This window comes from Hemitrygon akajei, chromosome 3 (genome assembly GCF_048418815.1).
Source record: "Hemitrygon akajei chromosome 3, sHemAka1.3, whole genome shotgun sequence".
NCBI lineage: Eukaryota > Metazoa > Chordata > Chondrichthyes > Myliobatiformes > Dasyatidae > Hemitrygon > Hemitrygon akajei.
The window spans coordinates 136,701,523-136,727,219 of record NC_133126.1 but is presented as its reverse complement, the minus strand read 5'-3'; the positions used below and the strand labels follow the sequence as shown (position 1 = coordinate 136,727,219).

At 38.3% G+C, this 25,697-nt stretch overlaps 1 protein-coding gene across 1 annotated transcript in view; it reads left to right on the top strand.

Moving 5' to 3' along the window:
• Nucleotides 1-1,396: 1,396 nt before the first annotated feature.
• Nucleotides 1,397-25,697, top strand: part of LOC140725445 (vesicle-associated membrane protein 1-like) — a 97,794-nt gene continuing 73,493 nt past the window's right edge. The window contains exon 1 of the mRNA XM_073040909.1: nt 1,397-1,649. Coding sequence (XP_072897010.1) covers nt 1,648-1,649 — 2 coding nt within the window. The 5' untranslated portion in view covers nt 1,397-1,647. The remainder of the gene's footprint in view (nt 1,650-25,697) is intronic.

Below are 25,697 nucleotides of genomic sequence, written 5' to 3'. Positions count from 1 at the left end.
TTCTTCAATTTTAATATTCAAATCACTTTCCCATTTCTGTCTTGACTTATGGACTCCTTGTTTAATTGCCTGTTTTTGAATCAAATTATACATATCAGAAAGAATTCATAAAAATTGCACTGGCTGTAGCCAAAAAGGCTATTGCAATTACTTGGAAATCAGATACATATTTAAGTATAGATTGTTGGAAAGAAGAAATCTATGGCTGTATTCCATTAGAAAAAAATTACTTATAATTTAAGAGATAAATATGAAACATTTTTGAAAATTTGGTGCCCTTATTTACAAAAGACAGGATTAAATATATAGGTGCTCTGAAGATGAAATAATTGGTTACTTGGGGAAAGAAATAAATATATATACTAAAGTTATTAAGAACTCCATGGAGCATGTGGAGACCTTCCAACAACCAGGCACTCTTTCTTTCTTTTTTTTCTTTCTTAATGTTTCTTTTTTTATATAGGGAAGTTAGGGGGGAGGGGTTAAGGGGAGGGGGGGGAAGGGATATATACTTTTTTTCATACTTGTAATCACTTAAAAATGCAATTAAATAAAAATTTTTAAAAAAGGTAAATTAATCTAATGTTTTCTCCAGTAATGGTCCTACCACTGATGTAAATCTCATTGGCCCACAGTTATATTGCTTTATTCCTGCTGCCAAAATTAAACAAAGGAACAACATTTGCTATTCTTCACTCTTCTGGCAACTCAGCAATGGCTAAGAAAGAGGCCAAAATATTTGCCAAAACCCTGGTTATCTCCTACCATGCTTCCAAGAGAAACTTGAGGTAGTTCTCACCAGGGATTTCTCATTCCATGCCATTTAACACCTCTTTTTTTTATCTTAAACTTTTTTTTTCTGGATAGGACCCAGTTAGGCAACTTTCCTCAGTATCCCAGGAGGAATGTATTGTTGCAACTGTCCTGAGATAACTTAGCTAAGGCATGGCTCCCAAGAGTACAAGCACTTGGCAATACGACTGTCGACTTATACCATTAGTAATTTACTGATATCACAGTAAATAAATCCAGCTGAATGAGGACTTCATTTGGTGCTCATAGAGTTAATAGCTGTAGCTTGTGATGGAAGAGTCTTTAGTTTTTCATCATTTAAATATATTGATCTTAGTCCAAAGTAGCTGGATTGCAATAAAGTCTACTTGCACAGTTTTGCCGATTACCGTATTTTAATATTGTTCTGGAATGTTATACTTTCATCTGCACCTGTCTAGTTCCTCCTATGTTTTATCCTATGCCAGTGAGTCTGCCCCAATCTCCTTACTTGTCATCATATATTTCCCTTCCGCTCCCTGATTGGTTTCCCTGATTCTCATTTTCAAACAGTCCCTTTTTGTGTCCCTCCGTCTTTTTCAGAGTAATTCTCCCTGACTGGCGTGGCTGAGTTCCCTTGTCCCTGCGATTCTTTCACCGAGGTTCTGTTCTGTTCCTCGCTCCGTTTCCGCTTGCCTCCGAATGCCCGTGTAACAGCATCTGCGTTTTATTTTTGGCTCTGCCTCCGGGAACCGAACTACCCGGATCACTGACGTCAGGAAGCTGCTGAAAAGCCATCTTTGTTGCAAAGCTGAGGGACGGAGCGGTCGGGAAAATCCTGTTGAATACCTAAAACTCGAGAAAGAGCAAAACAAAATGTGAGTAGAATAAAAGAAAACAGAGGAGGGCCGTGCGGAGGGGAGGGAGGGGGCTTCTAACCAAATATCCCTGTAATATCAGTATGGATATTTACACGGTTTAGTCTGCTTCACGGTGCTTACGGTCGAGTTTACGGGAAAAGCCGCTGTCCTGTTGCGTTAGTGCTGAAAAAATGGGCTGCCGGAGTGCTTTCCCCACCAGTGCCCGGGCGAGAGGATTGGTGACCTGATTGGGTGGGTGCTGCGAAAATTTGTTGATATCCCCTTTTCCCCGGACTTATTAACAAGGCGGCCAAAGTGGGAGAAGGCAACATGAAGCGTAAAGCAAATTTGAAATGGCTTACGCTTATTTTTGAGCTGAGTGTTGCCGTTTTAGTTTGGACTTGCTACATCACACACGGGCCCAGGCAGAATAAATGTTTAATATGTGGTATCACTGACACCCTGGGCGATATTGCATGGCGTCGTACAATCTGCATAGACAAGGGGCGTTCTCGGGAACTTGCCAGCTCCAGTTTCGGCTGTGGGTAATCGTGATGTGCACTGAAGGGAAAGCGGAAATTGGTCTCCAATTTTCTTTAGCTTGGTGGAACGTTTTAACCGTGTGTTGGAACCCAGCGGAATTGGGCTTAACTTCGGAAAATAAAGAACGCCGTTTCTGTAGGGATGTATACTCTCCACAATCTAAACGTGAAATTTTGTTCCAGGCGTCTATAACAAGACAATAGGAATAACTGCTTATTGACAGCAAAATTTCTAAAGCATAAATCGGCTTATACTAATATGTGTGATTAAAGAATTTGATTCAATTGTTAGTGGTCTCTTAAATCCATGCTGTTTCGAGTTGCAACCCCATCCCTGATTATTGGGTTGTAAGGAATCCATATGTTAAGCTTCAACGCAATAAACATTAATATTATATATAAAAATGTCATGTTTTGTTGACCAGTTGACTTTGGGATCCTTTTCTCTGGTGACTACAATCACTATTTAATTAAAGCAATTTAATGGCTTGTGATTTTATCTGAAGACCACGTTTATAACATTTAAAAAGAAAATTAGTTATATTATATTTACTTTCCCACTAAATATAATTTTAAGGATTAACAGCCGTAATTACTACAAATATAGTTCGGTCCGTTTAAAATTCCCGATACTTTATTAAACCCCACACTTTTTAAATCACACAATAGAACGTTTGATTTGAGTTCTGTTTCTGAGCTAAAAATGTTTTTTTTTGCTTTTCTATCATCAATTGATTCATAAGATCCAAGTATTTAAAATACTCTCTTAAATTAATAATTTTGCAAAGATTAAAGTTATATGTGTTATTCTAGCTATAGTTCCAAATCAGCAATCTTTTAATAACTGGGCTTGAACCTGTAATCAGCCCCCTCCCCAATCAACAGCTAAAGTTTGGGTGACTTGACACGGTTGCCTAAAGGGAAATACACCTTGTTGCTGAACTAGCAACCGCTATGTCATTGTTAGGTTTTGTGTAAAATAACCTACCAGATCCAACAGTTTTCCAATCATAGCTTACCCAACCTAATTATTGGAAAAGAGTCAAGTGAGAACAGTCTGAAATGCAGCATTAATTATTTAATGCTTATAACATTATTTCTTAATGAAGCAGGAAAACAAAAAAATCATTGTTTGTCTCATAAGAATGGAAAGCAAGCAATGAATAAAATTGTTGGCTATCATTCCAGATAAACCACAATAACTGGGAGTTACAGTACTGGCTGCAACAGTAATAACTATCAGCCTGTATAATCTTAATGCTGGTTGGTGTAAACAATTAGAATACACAGAACAAAGATGCCCATGACCACTGGAATCCTAGGAAGTTAACTATGAAACTGTGCAGTCTATATTTACTATTCATGGATTAGTTGCTTGGAGGTATCAATACCACAGGTGACCTATACAATAAACTGCATGCAATAGAGGAAGCAGCATACAAGCTGGCAAACTTCATGAAGAAGGAATGGAAAGACCTTGTCATTTTGCTACCTGGTTATTTGTCCCAGGTGTTTACTTAACACTAAGCAAAGAAAACAGTGGATTAGTTAAAGAACTGGAAGTGAAAGGAAGAATAGGCAAATAATAAATTCAATCTATTGTCGATCTGTTGTCCTTCACACTAAAGACTCGAATGTTCTTTGTGTAGTGTATCCTACAGCAATTATTCCATAATGCAAGATAATGCACCACCAATGCAAGTGATGAGAAACACTTAAGCAATCAATATGATTTGTCCTTTAATTATCATAATCTACTGCATATACACATCCATACACTGCTTCTGCTCTCCCATAATTTAGTTCCAGTAAATGTGCAGAGAGTGAGCACTGTGCTACAGGTCTGTTATTGACCACTTTACCAAATCACTTAAAATAAAATCAAGGGTGCATTAAGGTAAGTTGACTTGTACTGTAGCTTTTAATATTATTGGATGTTTAGTAATATTACAATTTGATACTGATTTGAGTTGACATATGATATATGCATGCATTGGGAGACAAATTATGTCATCATTAAAAATAGCAGCCAAGCAGAAATCCTGTGATACTTCGTTTTTCCCCTAACAGTGCCTTACTATTTCTAATCAAAGGGCTTATCATTATTTGTGTTGTGTAATAATGTGCAATCATTCCCTGTTACTCTATAGAAGCAACTCCACAAAGAAAACAATTGTTTCTATGTGAATAATAATTTATTGATCATAAGATATGGTGGAAAAACAAAAACAGCCTTTTTCAGTTGATTTTGTGATCTAGATTGTTTTATCAAATACAATCAGATCATCTACAAGGTTATTAATCTTGCTTATGATTCCCTTCCCCCTTCCTGATGGTTTTATTTTTCTGTCATTTTCTTGTCTCCAACAGGAGATGACTCCTGTTAGTATAATATTGGAAAATACTGGAAATACACTGCAAGTTAGGCAGCAGCTGCAAAGAGAGAAAAGGAGTACAGCAAAAGTCAGTGGATGGATGGGGCTGCTCTGGGTGTTGATGAGACAAAATAGTCTCTTTCTGTGTAGTAAGGATAGATGAAAGGTGAAAGCATTTCAGATGGATGAACTCAGCAACATTATGTTGCCATTCCACAGGCTGTAACACATTAGTGGTAGCTTGCACTAGTTCCTCTTGTAAACATGTGCAAAAAGTAGTGGAAAAGTTGATTATGAATAATTGAAATTGAATCTAAATTTGTTTTTCTTTCCAAATGTTCAGTTTTAAGATGGGCCTGCTAACTTGTGTGGTTACTTTCCATGTTATAACGCACATGGTAATTTCAGCACTGAAAGTAGCCCGGAATTGAAGCAGCTAATTGAAGGCCCATTTATTGGGTGGCACAGTGATATAGCAATTAGTGCTGCTGTTTCATAACTCAAATGAAAAAATAAATTTATTATCAAAGTGCAGTACATGTGTCTCTATGTCCAACCCTAAGATTTGTTTTCTTGTGGGCATTCACAGTAAATATAAGAAACACAGAAAGGCTGATGAAAGGCTGCCTCCAACAGGATGGTCAATCAATGTGCAAAAGACGACAAACTGTGCAAATACAAAATGAAATAATAATAATAATAAATAAGCAATAAATATCAACTACGTGAGATGAAGAGTCCTTGAAAGTAAGTCCATAGATTGTGTGAACAGTGTAGCAATGGGTTGAGTGAAGCTATCCTCTCTGGTTCTGGAGCCTGAAGACTGAAGCAATTAAGAATTGTTTCTGAATCTGGTAGTTTAGGTCCTGAGGATCCCATACAGCCTTCCTGATGACATCAGATAGAAGAGAGCATAGACTGGCTGGTGGGGTCCTTCATGATGGATGCTGCTTTCCTGCAAAAGTGCTTCGTATAGATGTGTCGAGTCGTGCTGCGGGCCTTTACTGGGCCGTATACTCTACTTTTTGTAGTCATTCCCAATTAAGGGCATTGGTGTTTCTGCATCAGTCCATGATTCAACAAGTCACTATACTCTCAACTACACATCTATAAAAGTTAGTCAAAGTTTTAGATGCCTATCAAAATCTTTGCCAACTTCTAAGGAAGTAGAGACACTGCCATGCTTTCTTTGTGATGGCATTTGCCTGCTAGATCACTGAATTATAACACTGAGAAACTTGAAGTTTCTAAAACTCTCCACCTCTGATCAGATGAGGACTGACTCATGGACCTCTGGTTTCTCTTCATGAAGTCAATAATCAGATCCTTGGTCTTGGTGACATTGAGTGAGAAGTTGTTTTTGTGGCACAACTCAGCCAGATATTTAGTCTCCCTCCTATATGTTGATTTGGCCAACACCATTGGTGTCATCAGCTAAATATGCCACCAGAGCTGTACTTAGCCTCACCGTTAAAAGAATATATTGAGTAGAGCAGGGGGCTAAGCACAACCTTGTGATGCACCTGTGTTGATGGAGAACATAGAGGAGATTTTCTTTGCCAATCTGAACTGACTAGAGTTTGCAAGTGAAGAAATGAAAGATCCAAATACACAAGGAAGTATTGAGGCCAGGGTCTTAAAGCTTTTTGATTAGTTTTGAGGTGATGATAGTATTGAATGCTGAGCTGTATTTGATAAAGAACCTCCTGATGTATGTATCTTCACTGTCCAGAAGCTCCAGGTTGAACGAAGAGCCAATGAAATGGCATCTGCTGTGGACCTGTCGTGATGGTAGGATATTGGAGTGGAAACAAGTTGCGTTCTTGTATTTCATCACTAACCTCTCAAAGCACTTCATCACAGTGGATATAAGTGCTGCTGGACAATAGTCATTGAGGCCGGTTGTCATGTTCTTCTGTGGCACCAGTACAATTGAAGCCTGCTTGACCCAGACTCAGTCCTGATTACCAGAGATGCCTATGTGGCGTTTGTCCATTTTCCCTGTGACTATGTGGGTTTCCCCAAATACTCTGGTTCCTTCTATGTCGGAAGGATGTGGTGGTAGTTTAAATGGTACTGCAAATTACCCAGATGCTGGTGAATGACAAATTAATCAATGTGCTATTGGTGGGCATTTGTAAGAATAAATTGCAAGTTTGCAAAGGAATAGAATTGATGGGGATTGTTAAGCTAGGAGCCAGCATGGACTCGATGGGCTGTATAGCCTCCTGTGTCACTCTAAGTAACCACATAATCTACCTCATCATTCTATTCATTGATATCTGTTAACTCAACATAGACTGCAAGTAAAATGACTTGTGAACCATATCAGCCTGTACATTTCCCCTATAGGCTTTATTGGTCCAATATTTCTATGCATGTTTGTACTGAGGATTCTTTTAGCGCAGTTTTTATATATTTGGCAAGTTGAAGACACCACTCGTATTTTCTTCAGTGGACCTCAATTTATTACATCATTTGACAAATATACTGGTTGGCAATCATAAGTTTGAAGATTTTATAAAGTTTATTTTTAAGGATTGTGTTTGTTTCCTTCACGTTCCTCTAGATTTCTTTCAGTAATAAACCTATATAGAATTGAAATAATTTAATAACTTCAGACTCTTCAGAGGAAGACTTAGCATCCGGATCAATATATATTTTTTGGTGTAAGAGTCACAACATGGGTGAATATTCAGCTTTCTTTGATTATCTACCGTATGTTGGTGTTTTCTTTGCTGCTCTGATGTAGAACTGAATAAGCAAGCTGTTCCAACTTTGCTGTTAAAATTTGGCAACACATTAAAAGCCTGTTGAACAGGACTTCAAAATTTGAGGAACAGCTTGGATATTTTAGTTCAATATATTTCATGAATGTGAAACCTTAGTGTCTGATATGCCCTTGAGGTTGGTTTTAAAATCTCTGACAGTAATCTCTGCGTTAGGCGCAGTAACGTAAGATAAATTCTGATGTGTAAAGATAGATGTAATCTACCATAATCACGTTCAGCATTTTTTATCACTGCTAAGATACAGCTCTGTCTCTTAATAATTTAATATTTGTTTAATGTACAAACGTTTGTAAATATGACTCTTTTAGTACAGTTAGAGATTAATTCTGAGAAAGGTGGTTATTTCTCTATGGAATGAGCTGATTGTAAATCCCTGGCTCCTCTCCAAGACTGTGAAGCCACCATGCGATGAGTATCATACATCTTCTATGCATTAATACATACTCTAAAGGACACTTGGTGGCATGATCTTTTGGCCTCTGTATTGTGCCTAAAATCCATTTCTGAATCCATTAGTAAAATCCATTACTGATCAACTGGAAGTCTCCTACCTGTGATATTAAAATATATATGAAGGAAATGTGCAACAAATACTGAGCACAGAACAGATAATTCCAACTACAGTTAAAGAATTTACTTAAGAATTATCAATCTGGTGAGTATAAGCACGCTTTTATTTTTCTGAAATTGACTCAAATTATGTTGTTTTACTTTCACATGGTGTGCCTAACCTGAAGAGTGACAAAAGTGGATAAAATACTTCCTACTCTGTAAGGATATTCAGCATCCTGTTCTCCATAAGCGAAATCCTTGACGTATGAATGTAAAGCTTAAACATTTTTTTCAATGCTCTTAATTCTTTATATCATGAGCACCATTATGCAGTGCTGTTTCACTTGGGCCGATAAGAGGTTTCACAATTTGGCCTTGGTAGTGCACCGTGCAATACAGTTCCTGCAGAGGCCTCGATTCATTCGAGTTTTGATGTTTGAGACACATTTGCAGTTTGCAGGTTGGGAGATGAGTGTGACAGGAAAGAGAGAGAGAGCATGGACTGTTATTGGTCTGCAGTTTCAGTGTGAAACTGCAGAGAAGGAGACTTCCTGCTCCATGTTCTGGATTCAGAGATACAAAAGGTTGAACTTGGTATTTGCACAAAACACATTCTATGGTCCCTTTCGGAGCTTTTGGTTCAGTTCTGATGCCCTCAGGAAAATTTAGTGGAGCAAGCACAATGTGCCTGCATTTAATGCCCAATAGATGTCTCCAGGACACCCAATCTGAGCATTTGCCCCTTATTTGCATAATACCGATCTCGAACGCACACACTGGATGACATGGATAAGTGCAGAGAATCATAGCCAATATGATGAGCAAGTGCATGTAGTGCTAATTCATCATCAATTCACCACAGACCACAATCATAAATGAATCTATGGATTATATAATTATTATATAAATGATAAATTAATTATATATATATGGACAAGAACACTTAATCGAACTATTATATATACAAAATTATAGTTTAATTGAGTATTCTTGTTCATTTATATAATTAATGACAGGTTATATGTACAAGTTCGTGAATTACATAAGTTATCATGGGACTACATGATACATGTCCACCTTGCGTAAAGTAAACTTGAAGTTAGATCAGCATTTCAGACACCTATGTTTTCCTTTGAATTAGTTTTGTTTTGTAACTTTATAACATTAATCTATTAGTCACATTGTCCACATGCTGCTGGGTAATAGGTGTTCCATGTATCATACCATCCTGTTAGGGCTGGTCTTTCATTAACTCTATTGTGTTTCTTGTATTTACTGTGGATGTCCTCAAGAAAATGAATCTCAGGGTTGTATATGGTGACATAAATGTACTTTGATAATAAATTTACTTTGAACTTTGATGCAAATAATGAGACTTGAAGGGAATGATGACAGATGCTTTATAACTATATAATATTTCTATATATGTCAATATTATATAGTGTACTGAATTATTCAATTTATTAAACATTGTCCAGCTTAAAATTGTGATCAGATACATTTTGGATGCAATAGTTGGCTAAAATTGGCAGAATCCTCATTAACTATCCTGTTGCTGGATCAAGAAAGGAAGAATCGTGTAGATTTGTACTTTTGCTGATTATACTGTATAGTCGATGTGAGGAAAGGATGCATTATGAAATATATGTAAGCATGCTAAAACATGAGTTTTTCTAAGTTTGTTAACCAAATATATTCAAATGGAGGCAATTTGGGCAAAACACACAAGACTTCCAGTGTTCTTGAATAGGTAGCTAGAACATGCCAGTATTTTAAAAAGCAAGAGGAGGACAAATGATACATTCATCACAAACTACTGTCAACCATGTGACTTTTGATAACAATTACTGCAGTGAGTTTAGGAAACATTTTCTTTTATATAAGATCTATCCATTGTCCTTTGTTCATTGTGACTCAACAGAAAAAATGACTTGCTGAAAATAAAATAATAGATCCACCAAAAAAAATCTAGAAAATTGACCTGAAGATCGATCTTAAATTTTCATAAACTCAACTAGATATTTGTAAAATTTTATTTAAAATTCCTGGTCATCATCCTTCAAAGTGGATATATCTGCAGTGGAACCTGTTGGAGAAAGATCTGATTTAATGCCTGGCATTTGTTGAGAGCATTGTCATCCATGTCGCTGCTAAGATATACAGTTGCTTCACTTGTGCTTCCTTTGAATGTACCTGCCAGACTAAATTTTTTTATCATCATATCTGTAAGCCCTTGAATGGCACTAGGATGTTGTGCTTTGAAGGTAGGTCACATCGGTAGTCCAGAACATACCTGTAATACAAATGTGCTGAAAAGCCTTTAGACAAACAGTAATGCTTTGTCACTTGTATTGCATCTTCAATAGTTTAAAACAAAACTATTAAAAGAAAACTAAAATTTCACCAAGTTAACATAATAAAAAAAATTAGAAAGTTAAATGCACAGTATGGCACCTTATAATTTCCCTTTAGTCTTACAACCATTAAACCTTTATTCAAATGCAGGGAAACAGCAGGAGTTCATGAACGAGAATAGGCCAGGGTCTAGTAATTTCCAAACTTCAGCTGTGGACACACAAGTGGTAAAGTCCAAACTGGCTATCAAGGGTAACTGCCAAAAGTTCACCATAGAAGTGCCAGCACATACAAGCTAATTCTGAACCAATAACTGTTAACATTCTGATCATCAGAGTATATTGTATTGGTTTATTTATTGTTATTTTAATCTTGCAAATGGATATCCTTTTAATGAATTGAATTCCTTAAAAGCTTTTTGCATTTTAAAAGCTGAAATATTGAACTCCTCTAAATATTGATTGCTTACAAATGATTAAGTTCAAAATTTAACTTTGATTTACTGGAAGAAACATTTATCCATCAAGGATTACATTAGATAATTACACCAATGGGAAAATGCATCAAATAAACCTGGACTCTTTCACTTTTGGAGGGCTGATGGTAGCCCAAAACACAAAAAGGTGGGTGAGTGCTTTGTGAGTCATTCCATTTAAAGGAGCTTCAAAAGGTTAAAGTGCATGAGGTGAATACAACATTTTGAATTTTTTTAAATGTTTTTTTCAAGTTGATGCATTTGTCACCATATTAAATCTAAGTGCATAATTAAAATAAGCTTTTAAAAATGCAGATTGAATTTAAGTATGGCATATTTCTTGGCTGTGTTAGATAAAACTATCCAGTCTAAGATACCAGAAATCTGATACACTTACGACCATTCAATTGATTATTGGATGTAGTACTTTATGTATATTTATTTGAATCAAGCTTTCCTCTTGTCATTTTTGCTGATGAGAATGCCTATCTTAAAATGTAACTCTATAGAAATATAGCTGGAGTTTCTGTATAGTTGCAGTTATTGGTGCATTTTCAATGAAATCAGTGTAACTCATACAAAAAGTTACAAAATTTTAATGCAAATCTGCAAAACCTATCCTGAAACTGTGTCTAGATTTAATTGTGATTTAGGATTTTTGCTAAGTGTTCATATTTTCACAAATTGCAGTTATAAAGAGTTTTAACAATTAACAATTCTTTTGGGCACAATACTAAAAGGTGCATTTTTAATACTTTGTGTGGTTTTTGTATAAAACTGCATGTATAAAGAAAACAGTTTTGCATAAAGTTTGAAAATGAATTTCAATTATCACTCAAATAGTTACAAATGGTGGAATCTTGTTTCAGATTTGTGCAATTAACCATTAATAAGGGAAATGAGTATGAAATATGTTGTGATTTGTATGTTTTATGGGATGTTTATTGATAATATAGGTTTTGAGAAAAATAAGTACCATTGTATGGTGATTCTTAAAATGAGATGTTCAAAATAAACTTTGTAGAAGCTTTATCATACAACATTCCATTCAAAATATTCATTGCCATTGTTCAGATACATAAGGAACCCAAAGTAACAAAATTCCAACATAAAATTTAACCTTATTTTTTTAAGAAGGTCACCTGCTCTAGTTTGAAGGCCCTTTCTAACTCAGAATTTGGTTAGTTAAGCTGCTACAAGGTTTGCCTTTGCAATTCTTGATATTTTTTTGAAGATGCCATACATTATTTGATGTGAATCTGTTCAAAGCATATTTAGCAATTGAATGTAATTTTTGAGAAATAGCAACATCATAACGTGTTTACAACTTTATTTTAACTTTGTACTTCACAAACAAACATTGTAAACAGAATAGCAAATTTGATAAAATAACATCAATATAGTGAAGCCAGAGGATATTCAGAAGCTATGAAAAAAACTCTTCTGGTCTTATCCTGTTCTGCCCACCTATCTATCTAGCTACCTATTTATTTATTTATTCACACTTGCTATCTGTTTTCGCTACTGAACTGATAATAGCTCCATTTAATAGTTTGCTGAAAAACTTCATGGCATTGCAGCCTCCTATCTCTGACTTAAGCCATCTTCTGCAGTTCTGATTTTGAACGCACCCTGATATTACTTGATCAGTATTGGTAACTGTGCCTTCTGTCTAGGTTAAGAGTGCCTCTCCTTCTCTTTTCTCAAACGATGTTCCTTAGCACTTGTTATGTTGGCAAGGTTTTAGGACATCTCATACAAAATTTCCTTTTAAAACTCAGTGTCATATTTTGCTTCAGAATTCTGTGAAAGAACTTGTGACATTTTGTTACATGATAATCACTATTTAAATGCAAATTTTGTTAGCATACTTAATTACTGATAATCAATTGGAAATTCACATGGCGATAATCACATAGAAGTCAATATAGCGTAGCTGTCAGTGTGACGTTTCACAGTGCCAGCTGTAAGATCAGAATTTGATTCCCATTGCTGTCTATAAGTAGTTTGTTTGTTTATTTATTTATTTAGATAGAAAGATAAGATTAGATATATAGATGGGAATAGGCCATTGCAATCCCTCAAGTCCTGATGCACAGCAACTCCCCTAATTTAATCCAAGCCTACCACAGGACCATTTACAATGACTAATTAACTTACCAGTCAGTGCATCTTTGGACTGTGGGAGGATACTAAAACACTTGGAGGAAACCCACACGGTCATGAAGAGAATATACAAATTCCTTACAGACAGCGGGGGGAATTGAACACGGGTACCTGTGCTGGAAAGTGTTGTGCTAACCACTATGCTAACATGCCCCTGTGACTGTGTGTGTTTCCTCTGAGTGCTCTGGTTTCCTCCCACATTTCAAAGACATGCAGTTAGGGTTAGTGAGTTTTGGACATGATAAGTTGGCATTATAAGCTGGTGACACTTGCATTACCCTCACTGATTGATTTGACGCAAATGACACTGTTCAACTGTGTTTCAATGTACAGATGACAAATAAAGATAATCTTTAATTGTACTCCTATACTTATGAAAGTGAAGCTGTCAGTGTGGAGTTTACACAATGCCACTATGACTGCACTGGTCTTCCCTGGGTGCTCAGTTTTCTTGCCATACTATAGAAATGTGCCTGTCAGTAGATTAATTAGTTACTGTAAATTATTCCTAATGTAGGTATGTAGTAGGAGAATCAGGATGGGGGCTGATAGGCACTTGTGAGAAAATAGATAGTGCAGGAATAGGATTGATGAGATTGTTTAGAGAGGCCAAAGGTCATAGGGAAATATGAGAAATATAAACAATTTAAGTATGTCTAAGTAATGATTTTTACCTTAGGAATATTATACCATCTTTTCCTTTTACCCTACTTTATTGTCACCAAACAATTGATACTAGAGCGTACAATCATCACAGCGATATTTGATTCTGCGCTTCGCGCTCCCTGAAGTACAAATCGAAGTAAATATAATAAAAATTTAAATTATAAATCATAATTAGAAAATAGAAAAGGGAAAGTAAGGTAGTGCAAGTCAGGTCGGGATATTTGGAAGGTACGGCCCAGATCCGGGTCAGGATCAGTTCAGCAGTCTGTCACATTTGGAAAGAAGCTGTTCCCAAATCTGGCCATACAAATCTTCATGCTCCTGAACCTTCTCCCAGAGGGAAGAGGGACAAAAGGTGTGTTGGCTGGGTGGGTCATGTCTTTGATTATCCTGGCAGCACTGCTCCGACAGCATGCAGTGTGAAGTGAGTCCAAGGATGGAAGATTGGTTTGTGTGATGTGCTGGGCTGTGTTCACGATCTTCTGCAGCCTCTTCCGGTCTTGGACAGGACAACTCCCATACCAGGTTGTGATGCACCCTAGAAGAATGCTTTCTACGGTGCATCTATAAAAATTAGTGAGGGTTTTAGGGGGCAGGCCAAATTTCTTCAGCTTTCTCAGGAAGTAAAGGCGCTGGTGGGCCTTCTTGGCAGTGGACTCTGCTTAGTTAGACCAAGTCAGATCATTTGTGATATTCACCCCGAGGAACTTAAAGCTTTTGACCTGTTCCACCTGCGCACCACCGATGTAGATGGGGTCATGCGGTCCGCTACTCCTTCTGAAGTCAACAACCAATTCATTCGTTTTGCTGATGTTGAGGGATAGGTTATTGTTTTCGCACCATGCCACCAGATTCTTAATTTCCTCTCTGTACTCAGACTCATCATTACCCAAGGTACAGCCTACAATTGTGGTGTCATCAGCAAACTTATATATTGAGTTTGATGGAAATTTGGCTACACAATCATGGGTGTACAGTGAGTACAGCAGGGGGCTGAGTACACAACCTTGTGGGGCACCGGTGCTCAGAGTGATTGTAGAGGAGAGCTCGTCCCCTAATTTACAGCCTGGGTCCTGTCTGTGAGGAAGTTGAAGATCCAGCTGCAGATCCGAGTGCTAAGACCCAGGTTCTGGAGCTTAGGAATTTTATATCTGGAATACAAGTAGCTAAACATTAAGTCTTTAAGATGGGTCTTGATTTAATCATTAGCAAAATGGTACCAGTATATTCAGTTAGCAAGTATTTGAATAATTAGAAGTGTTGAGGAACCATTGCATGGCATGAATGCCTTCTGTAGGTGGCATTCACAGAATTCTCCATGACTATGAATAGTGCAGCGTATTATTTGGCAAACGTATTCACTGATGGAATGATAGTGAAGGAGCCTTTGTAATTCCACTTGTGAGCGGTTCCTGGCGACGCCAATAACATCTAAATTCTGAAGGGACTTTGACTACAAGAATCCAAGTTCAGGAGTCATCGTTTTGAATGACTGCCCTTCAGTTCTTTGAAGACAGTCTAATTGCAATGTTGATCATGAGTTGATGCGGAGAAAGCAACTTAAAGAGAAAAAAGAAGGATAGAGAGGAATAAGTACAGGGAAAGATTACTTCTACATCCAGCCTAAAAACAATTTGTTTCCTCAGCTCAGTTTTAATGTGATATTAATAGAACCTTGTCTGGCCTCTAATAACAAGCTACCAAAAAGGGAATGACAGGGTGCATTTAAGATTGAGAGACTGTCTGATCTGCCTGCCTATCATCTGTCACATAACTTGCCTGTATTCTAAAGAAACGTTTAAATCTTTCTGAGATGGCAATGTGTTCTTAATCATTAAGTGTAAGGGGGACTTTTAATTATATGTAAGGAGGTGAGTAATTAAAATAAAAACTGCAGCTAACCTTGTACAAGTAATTAATTAAAATTCAGTGAGTCATTCAAAACCAGCAGATTTACTGTTTATTGTTATATTAATATACCACTTACATTACATAATTTAAATAATTAAACACAGTAATAAAAGAATAAATTACATTAAATTGTCTTTAATACTTTAATCTTCTGCATTTACACTGATTATAAATTATTTAGGTTTGAGAAATTGGAACAAAAATATATTTCAAGCTTAATTTGTACATTAACTCTGTAAAGGAGCTACCCTTATAAAAGATTATATCTGACAGCGCTTTATAATTTCAGAACCTGCTATGACTTGGGACCTTGATCTCATAGCTAACTTGCTGCCAAATTATGTTATCTTAAACCCCTTTTACCCAGCACCCAACATTGTGAAGGAGATTTGAATTCCTGAAGGTTGAACCGCTCTTTTTATGGGGAGTTCAATAACATTATTCAATTTAGTATAAACACAACTGTTAAAATGCTGGAAATGTGCCACAGGTCGGTTGATGTTTGCAAAGAAAAAAAATCCTGGTTTATGTTTTGGTTAGAATTCTGATCACCCATCTTCAACTAATCTGACTCTTTGTCTGGAGACTAAGAGGCTGCAGATGCTGGAATTCGCAGCAATGAACAGTGTGCTGGAGCAACTCAGTGGGTTGAGCAACATCTGTGGCAGAGGGAGGAATTGTCGACATTTTGGGCCAAAACCCTGCATCACATACTGCTTCACCTGCTGAACTCCTCAGACAGATTGTTTGCTTCCCCCCCCCCCTTTGTTTTCAAGGTCCTGATCAATTGTTGTGAATTCCCAATGGTCGACATTTTTTTGTGTAATCTGACACAGTTTTCCTGCACGTCTGCATAAATTATTTTTATTCATTTAAGGGACATGGAAAATACTGACAAGTATTTATTGGCCTTATCTGTTTTTTTTATATAGCTCGTGGTAGTGACCTGTCACATTTAATTAATACACCCCCCCAAGGTGAAAGTACTCACATGTTAACCCAAAGTACACTGCAGATGCTGTGGTCAAATCAAGACGTACAAACAAGCTGGATGAACTCAGCAGTTTGGGCAGCATCCGTTGAAATGAGCAGTCAACGTTTTGGGATGAGACCCTTCATCAGGACTGACGAAGGGTCTCGGCCCGAAACCTTGACTGCTCATTTCAACGGATGCTGCTGAGTTCATCCAGCTTGTTTGTACGTCTTGAGTACTCACATGTTGGTTAAGGATACTGGAGCGGTAAATGCAGTGACGATGAAGGAACGGGGAAGTCAGGGTGCTACCTGTCCTAAAATCAAAACTGTAGATTATGTTTTGTAACTCCAAAACGTTGAATTAATTGCAAGAAAAGGACAGGAGCCCAAGTTTATTTTTTACTTTAAGTGATTTGTGCACGTGTCATGTTGTGTGATGACATATGCCATGCGTGTTCTTTTACACACAATTCATAATGAATTATTTAAACAACAAAGAATGCTTAAACAATACATTTTCAATGTTACTCAAATATTACTGATACATTAAATACACAATTGTCCTCCCTGCTTATCCATAAGCTCCAACTCAATATAGAATGCATCTCAACTACAGACACTTTTATATGATGTGATATTACACAACTACTACACAGCCATCCACAGCATTGTAAATTTCAAATTGGCCCATTCAGGTCTAAAGGTTTAATCTAGTGGAAACTTTCTTACTCTTGTGGGATAACGTCTTTCCTGACAAAGGAGATCACTCTGCTTGGCTTCTGGCTGTGGAACAGTCTACAGTTCTGAGGCTTCCTCTGTGGTGGTTGTAGGAGTGACTCTGGCACTGCAGGAAGTTGTTCTGACAGATCTGGAAACCTTTCTTCCCTAACATTTGATTCTGTTCTCTGCTGATTGATGTGTCATCTCCAGATTATATTGTTTGCAATCACCACTGTGTAGTAGAGAAGTCCAGTTCTGTCCTTAATCTTTTCGAGTACCCACTTGTGATCACCTCTGTAGACCCTCACCAGAAATTGTTGTCCAGGAGTGAAACATCAGACTTCCTTCTCTGAGGAGTCTTCAGTTTGGCTCAGCTGTGTATCCTGCGTACTCCTTCTGAGAGTGCATATGAGGTGCAAGGGATGACTCTAGAACAGCATAGCTGGGGAGTTGTTGGCTTTGGAGGAAATTGATGTGCTTCTGTTTCAGTGTCAGTGTAGTGTGTATTGCTGACATTGCTCTTTGTATGTGTCCCAGTTTGTTGCATTTTCTGAAAGCTTCATTTTTAAATCTGCATTGGTCTGGTGTATGGGAGCCCCTGCCACAACGGTAACACAATTTGTTTGTCCAGGCAGGTTTCTGTTTAGATGCTGTAATTTTGTTCACGCTCCATTTCATTCATAACTGCAACTCCATTGTGTTTCTGCCTGCTGTTTCATTGATACAGTGATTTCAACTGCTCTTTTAAAAGAGTTGTGCTTCAGTTAGCCATTTTTTATGCCTTCTTGTAAGATTCCATGAACTAAACAATCTCTCAGTGCATCATTAATCCCATCATTGAACTTACAATGCTTAGCCAATCTCTTCAATTCAGCCATGTAAACTGAAATAGACTCAACTTTTTTTGATTCTGCTTATTAAATCTAAAGCATTCTGCAATCAAGAATGGTTTTGGTTCTAAATATGCCTGCATTACTTTCACAATATCAGCAAAGCTCATTTCACCTCGTTTGGCTGGAGCAGTCAAACTTCTAAGTAAACTGTTTGCTTTTAAGTATAACGTACTCAGCAAAAGTGATACTAATTTCTCATTAGCTCTTCTATTTGCTTTAAAATACTGGTCAATTCATTCAGCATACATGAGCCCGTTATCTGGTGTGCAATGTCTTTCTGATATAGCCAGCTATTTCTATTTTTTAAATTTTTTAAATTAGTATCAGCTGGTACCCACTGTTTTTGAACCCGTGAATTTGTCTTGTTCGCTGCCTTTTTTTTTACTCGGACACATCTCCTTTTCTGAGGAAACATGTGTTGTGCTGTTTCTTTTTACTTCACATCTCACTGCGCTTTTTAAAGAATAAAATGTCTCATTGAGCTGTAACAGGCAGATAGTCGTCTCAGAATAGTTTACAACTTCCACGTTGCCACTGTAATGTTTAGCAGTTACAAAGCTAATTGCAAGAAAAGGATGGGAGCCAATGAGAATGGATCATAGTTTCATTTTTTACTGTAAGCGAGTCGTGCACGTATGACATGGTGGTGAGATGACGTCTGCCATTCATGTACTTTTACATTAAGCTCACAATGAATTATTTAACAAAAAAATGCTTAATCAAACAATACATTTACGATATTGTTCAAATATTACTGAAATATTAAATGCACAGCATACCTGTATATGGTGATATGTCCATGCACCTGATGTTCTTTTCATTTTTGGTAGAAGATGAAGGTTTGGAAGGTAATATCAAAGTAATTTTGAGAACCTATAGTGCATTTTCTAATTGTACATTGATGAAAATGTGAATACATATGGTAGATGCAACCTTGATCAAGTAGGCTGCTTTGTCCTGATGGTGGTGTCATTCCTGAGCATTGTGGCAACTGCACCATCCAAGCAAGTGGTGCGAATACCATAACACTCTGAACTGTGCCTAACAAATATTGAAAATGGTGTGTCAGAAGATGACTCACTTCACTTGCCACCTGCTTGTCCAATGTTCAGTGATATCTGGCCAACAGTGACTCCCAGAGTGTCTGGCAAGGGAGGTGCTATGGTAGTCTGTAACTATGACCACTACCTTACAGAGACCAGATGGTAGCTTTCTGACACCCCGCCATAACTTCCTCTGGACCATGACCCCACTAACAAACACCAGGCTACCGTCTCCTGGGCTGGTACAGATCTCATCGGATTAGGGGATCTCTTGGATTTGATCCTATCTCCACTTGTCCAGACCCTTTCAATGCACATCTAAGACATCTCTTATGCTCTCCATTTTAGTAACTTCAAGTTTGTTGGCCTCCACTGTGGGTGACTGGTCTCTGTACCTCCATCCCCCATTAGGAAGGCGTTGGACTTCTTTCTTGGAAGTCTTTGGAAGTACGTCTTTCTTTCTATCTTGGACAAGATAGAGGCAGCAAATATGTTCCAGATGCTGGGAGAATCCAGTACCAGAGGGCATGGTTTGAGAATAAGGGGTAGGTCATTTAGGACAGAGTTAAGGAAAAACTTCTTCTCCCAGAGAGTTGTGGAGCTCTGGAATGCATTGCCTCGGAAGGCAGTGGAGGCCAATTCTCTGGATGCTTTCAAGAAGGAGCTAGATAGGTATCTTATGGATAGGGGAATCAAGGGATATGGGGACAAGGTAGGAACCGGGTATTGATAGTAGATGATCAGCCATGATCTCAGAATGGCGGTGCAGCCTTGAAGGGCCGAATGGTCTACTTCTGCACCTATTGTCTATTGAACAAAGACCCAACCTATCATTCTCTACTCTCATCCACATAGCAGAATTTATCCTTGCCTTTCCTCTTTCAGCAGTTTAATGATATAGCTATAAGTACAAATATGGGCTCCTATCATGCTTGTCTTTTCTTGTCTACATGAAACAGCCCTACTTTGGCACATCTCAACTCCTTCTCCACTACTTTGATGACTGCATTGTTGCAACCTCCTGGACATATGAAACTTGATAATTTCAACACCTTTGCCACCAGCTTCAACCCTGCCCTCAAATTCACCTGGATTTCATCTGACACTTCCTTTTCTGACTCTAAAGTCTCCTTCTCAGGAGCCATACTTGTCACAGACATCTTCTATAATCTGATTTCCAAAGCTACCTTGACTCTCTCCTCCTCCTCCCCCATCTCCTGTGAGAATCCCATCCCATGTTCTCAATTTCTCTGTCTCTGCTATATCTATTTTCAAGATGAGGTCTTCTGCTTCTGGGGCTTCTGAGTAGTTCTTCTTCGACCCCACCCCACCCCACCCCCGCCATAGTTGAAGGAACTCTTATGCATATTTCCTTCTTTTTTTCCACATGTCTATTCTCTGCAACTGCCTCACCCCACCGGATCCCAACCTGTCCGTGACAGAACTGCAATAAAACCCGCTTGATCTACACTTTTCATGCATCTAATATGTCATCCTTCACCTAACATAATATTGCCACTGCTCACATCTTCCCTTCTCTCCATCCTCTTTCTGTTCTCTCAGTGACTCCCTGGTCTGCTGATCCTTTCCGTTATATGGCACTTTCCCCTGCAATAGTAGGAAAGGTGATACCCTACAGGTTCACCTCCATCACCATCCAGTGATTTCAAACAGCCCTTCCAGCTTAGGCAGAGGTTCCTGGTCCTCAGTGCTTGTAATATGACCTTCTCTCTACTGGTGAATCAATTACAGACAAGGTGAATGTTCTGCAGAGCACCTCTGCTCTGTCTGCAACTGGCAGCTTGAACTTCTGATTGCATGTCATATTAACTCTCCCTCAACTTCCACACCAATCAGTCTATCACAAACCTTCTCTATTAGTACAGGAAGGTCAAACATAACTTGGATGAACAACATCTCATATTCTACTGGGGCATCTTAAAACCCAATGGATGAACACTGAATATTTCAATTTCAGGTAACCCATACACCTAGTGCTCTCTTCCTTCCATGTACTCACCTGTCCACCTGGTTTTCTTCTGGCTTTGTTCATCCTTTTATCACATTCCCACACCTGGCTCCATCTGCCCGTCATCCTATCCCCATCTAATTACACCCATAAACTCCCAGCCATCATCTTCCCCCATACTATTGCATACTGGTAGACTTTCCTATTCCCATTCAATTCTAATGCAGGGTCTTGAATTAAAACATTAATTTAAACCTCAGTTGGGTTGAATTGTTCTCCGATCTTGGCAATCCATTTGCAAATGTTTCATCACTGTACAAGGACACATCATCAGTGCGCACTGATGATGTCTCCTCGTATGGTGACAAAGCATTTGCAAATGGATTGCAAAGATCGGAGAACAGCTCAACCAAGCCATCAACTACCCGAGTTATTTCCAATTTACACCTTTTGCAGCCACAGATGCCATCTAACCACTGAGTTCTTTCAGTGCTCTGGTCTTGTGTTCCAGACTCCAGCACCTGCAATCTCTCTTGTCCCAGGGAGTTGATGTTTGAAGACTTAATGGTGATTACACTAACGAGTATCAAGACCAATGTTTGATTCTGATTGGGGTAGTCAATGCCCGATATTTGTGTAGAACAAATATTACTTTTCACTTATCATCCCACCCTGTACAGCATCTGTGTTTTTCTGCATGCAGCCGTGGATGGTTTCATTTCCTGAGAAGTTGCAGAGGGAATTGAATGCTGCACAACTATTACAAGACATCTTCACTTGTGGGCATACAAATAAGAAAGGGACACCTAGCAGGAACAAGTCATAGGATAAAGTAGATGCCTGGGATCTACTAGGGGCACAGCAAAGGGAGGGAAAGGAATACTCAATTAAACTGCACTTACTTTAATGTATGGGAATTAACAGGCAAAGTGGATGAACTTGGAGTATGGATTAACTCTGGGGATTGGGATGTTACAGACCTAACAGAAACATCACTAAGAGAAGGACAAAATTGGTAGCTCAGTGTTCAGGATACAGATGCTACAGGTATGACAGAAGTACAGATAAACCAGTAGGGATTGTTGCTTTTTTGCAAAAGGAGGATGTAAATAACAGCAGTACTTAGAGATGTTATCCTTGGAGGATCATCCAGTGAGGCTATATGGGTACAACTTGGGAACAAGGGGAGGGTTACTCTCATGGGACAGTATTATCAGTCCCAACCCCCATAGGCAGAGGGAACTTGAGAAGCAGGTGTGTAGATAAATTGCTCATGGTTATAAGGGTGGTATTAGTGGGAGATTTTGATTTCCCTGGTGTTGACTGGATCACACAGTGTGTTAGGGGCAGGACAGGGTGGAATTTGTGAAACATGTCAAGGAAAGTTTCCTGAGTTAATTTTTCAAGGGACTTCCTTGGGATGATACAGTACAGGGCCACCTCCTGCGGAACAAGATAGGGCAGGTATCAAGTAACAATAATTCGATAAGTTTTATGATAATGATAAGAAAGGATAGGACAGGTCTAAACTGGAGCTTATTCTGAAGGAATTAGGCAGGATGTAGCAGAAGTCAATTGGGGAAAGTCAGGTGGAAGGGAAAAGAACAAATAATCTTTAAGAATGTGATATCAAGAGTCCAGTGGCAGCTTGCTGCTGTTCAGGCAAGTTTAGGCAATAATTGAGAAAAAATGGAAGCGTACGTTAGGTTTAGGAGGTTGGGGATGAGTGTGTCCCTTGATAACTATGAAATGAATAGAAGGCAATCAGAAAGTCAGAGTGAGGGTTTGAGGTGGATCTGGTAGGTAAGTTTGAGGAAAATCCCAAGAGGTTCTGTAGCTATATTAAGAGCAAAAGGGTGGCTAGGGAGAAAGAGTAATTCCCCTTTCAGTTCAGCAATGCCACTTATGTCTCAAGCCACAGAAAATGGGTGAGGCTTTAATGTATATTTCCCCTGTGTTTACTGAGGAGAAAATCATGGTTGCTCAAGAGATGAGGAAAACTGGCCTAATTTCTTTCAATAAAGATGATTACAGCTGTATTCTGTTTGACAGACATACATATGTTCTTAATAAATCAATGATTTTGTACTTTATACATGACAAGACAGGATTCCTTAGAGAAGACTGTCATGTTAAGGAAAACAGAAGGTAAAAGAAGGAGAGGGTGACAGAGGCTGCAATGGATAGATAATATTACTCAGACAATGCATATGACCTTGGGGCATCTTAGGCAGTTTCCAACAAGAATGCTTGGTGTTCAGGGGTCCATGAGGTCGCAAAGAGTCGGACTCAACTAACGACTGAACAACAACAACTATTAGGGGAGAATATCATAATATCAAAAGGCACACATTCAAAAAAAAGTATGTACGGTAAGTCCTTGTGACGCAACCTTGGGAATAGAATTTAGCGAAATGATCTGACTAGCAGTGGTTCCTGAAGGCCACCCATAGAGAATGGACAGATGAAATGCTGCAGAATCATGTGACTGAGATAGCACCTAGAGCTCAGCTTAAACTCTGTCGCCTTGCGTAAATATGAAAATTCAAATTTCTTTTCTACTTTTCCATCTCCCAATGCAGTTTGCATTACAGCTTTTGTTTCATAGTACTATTATATTGTGCATGAAATGAAATGATAATGAAATGGTAGTGATAAGGAACAGCAGGTATGGTATTTATTCATACAATATGTCATATAAAAAGAATTGATAGAAAGTTTAATTATTTGGCAACAAATTACTGGCTTACAATTAATATAAATGGTTGGGACAGTATAATAAGTTTGTAGTGCATTTGAGAGACTTTAGTGGTATTTTAAAATGAAAAACAAAGGCTTGGAACAGTGGAAGTGGGTGTTCTGCCAGTGTTTTCTGTGCTTTGTTTAGATGTGTTATCATATGTTCCATTACCACTGCCAGTTTTTCTGCACAGTTGCTGTTATGATCGTGTGAGCTTGATATCATTTCACATGATAGGTGATGGTGTTGTTTCATTCACCTAGCGTTACAATGTATAAGGTTTATTTTCTGACAAATTAATATAACCTTCTGTACGTGTAATGTCCTGGTTTTCTCTCTGTTCAGTCTTGGTGCAATTTTTTATTCCTGGTCTGTAAATGCCCTATTCCACAGGTAAAATTCCACTTGTGGGAAAAGCCACAACTTAATTATTGTTAATAAAAAAAGAACCATGGTAACAGGGCAGCGATATCTTTTCTGTTTCAGTGTAAATAACATAAGCTCAGTCTGTCTTGGTGACAAATTTAAAAATATCAACAAATGTCAGTCATGGGCTTTTAATTATCAATTTGGTAAATAGTTAGGATGCTATGTCAGTACACTTTCCTTATTAGCATGCTAGGTTATTTTAAAAGAGTAACCTATGGTTTTCAATTTCCTGCATCCTTGTGATAAACTTTAGCTGTACCAAAGGATGTAACTGGACAATCTTTATAGTTTGTACACACACCTATTGCATGTGTAAGGCCAGTTTTAATCAGGCTTGTACCCAAACTGCGAGCTAAGTAAATCTGGCAGCAAACGATGGTATAAGAAATAGCACCTAAAATATGTTTGACTGGTTAAATCATTTGTTCTTCTATTAAGTACAAGTTCCAATCTGAGTTAAGTTGATTGGTATAGCTTTCTCTCCATGTTTTAGATTCAAAAATTGATCAGTTCTGTTAGGAGGTAGGCCCATGTTCTTTTATGTGTTCAAATGTTATTTTGCAAGATTCAATAGGAAAATTACTTCATCCACAATAAAATCAACTTCTTAATCAACAACATTCTGAATATGATTCAGTCTTATGTCACCGTGGTCATCCTTGCTTTCTGCACTGTTTTTATTTTGCTTTAACACTGCTCTCATGTCTCTAATTGGTAAAGAAGAGGCTGAGAATCTGCTGGCCCTGTCTTCAGCGATGTAATGCCATTTGTCTCCATGATGCATGTTTCAGAGAATAAAGTAAGAGCAAGCTTGTGCATTGAGGACAGAAAGTTTATAAGGCCCTAAATCATAAGTTTTCATATTGGTACACAATCCAAATATCAACACTCTGCCAGCAAAATCTTTGGAGAGATGGGAGACCATGTTACCAGGTAACCAATTGCCACAGAGAGAGAGAGAGAAGCCATGTTCATGGAGGTTGGGGGTGGGGACATCTCATTAAAGCAACACACACTGAATGCTGGAGGAACTCAGCAGGGTCAGGCAGCAAACAATTGATGTTTTGGGCCAAGATCCTTCATCAGGACTGAAATGGATGGGGGAAGACACCAGAATAAAAAGGTGGGGGAGGGGAATGGGCAGGTGTAGCACGTGGGCCACTTGAAGGGACAAGTACTGGGAGAGAGATTGGTGAGGAAGAACAAAGGGACAAGCGAATCACCAAGGGAGTGATCCCTGTGGAAAGTGGAGGGAGAAGTAATGATATGTTTAATGGTAGGATGTACACGGGGATGGCAGAAGTTGCAGAGGATGATGTGTTGGATGCGAAGACTCATGGGGTAGTAGATAAGGACAAAAGGAACTCTATTGCTGTTAAGGCAGTGGGAAGATGGAGTGAGTGTGGATGTTCAGGAAATGGAGGAGATCGGATGAGTGTGGCATCCATAGCGGAGGAAGGGAA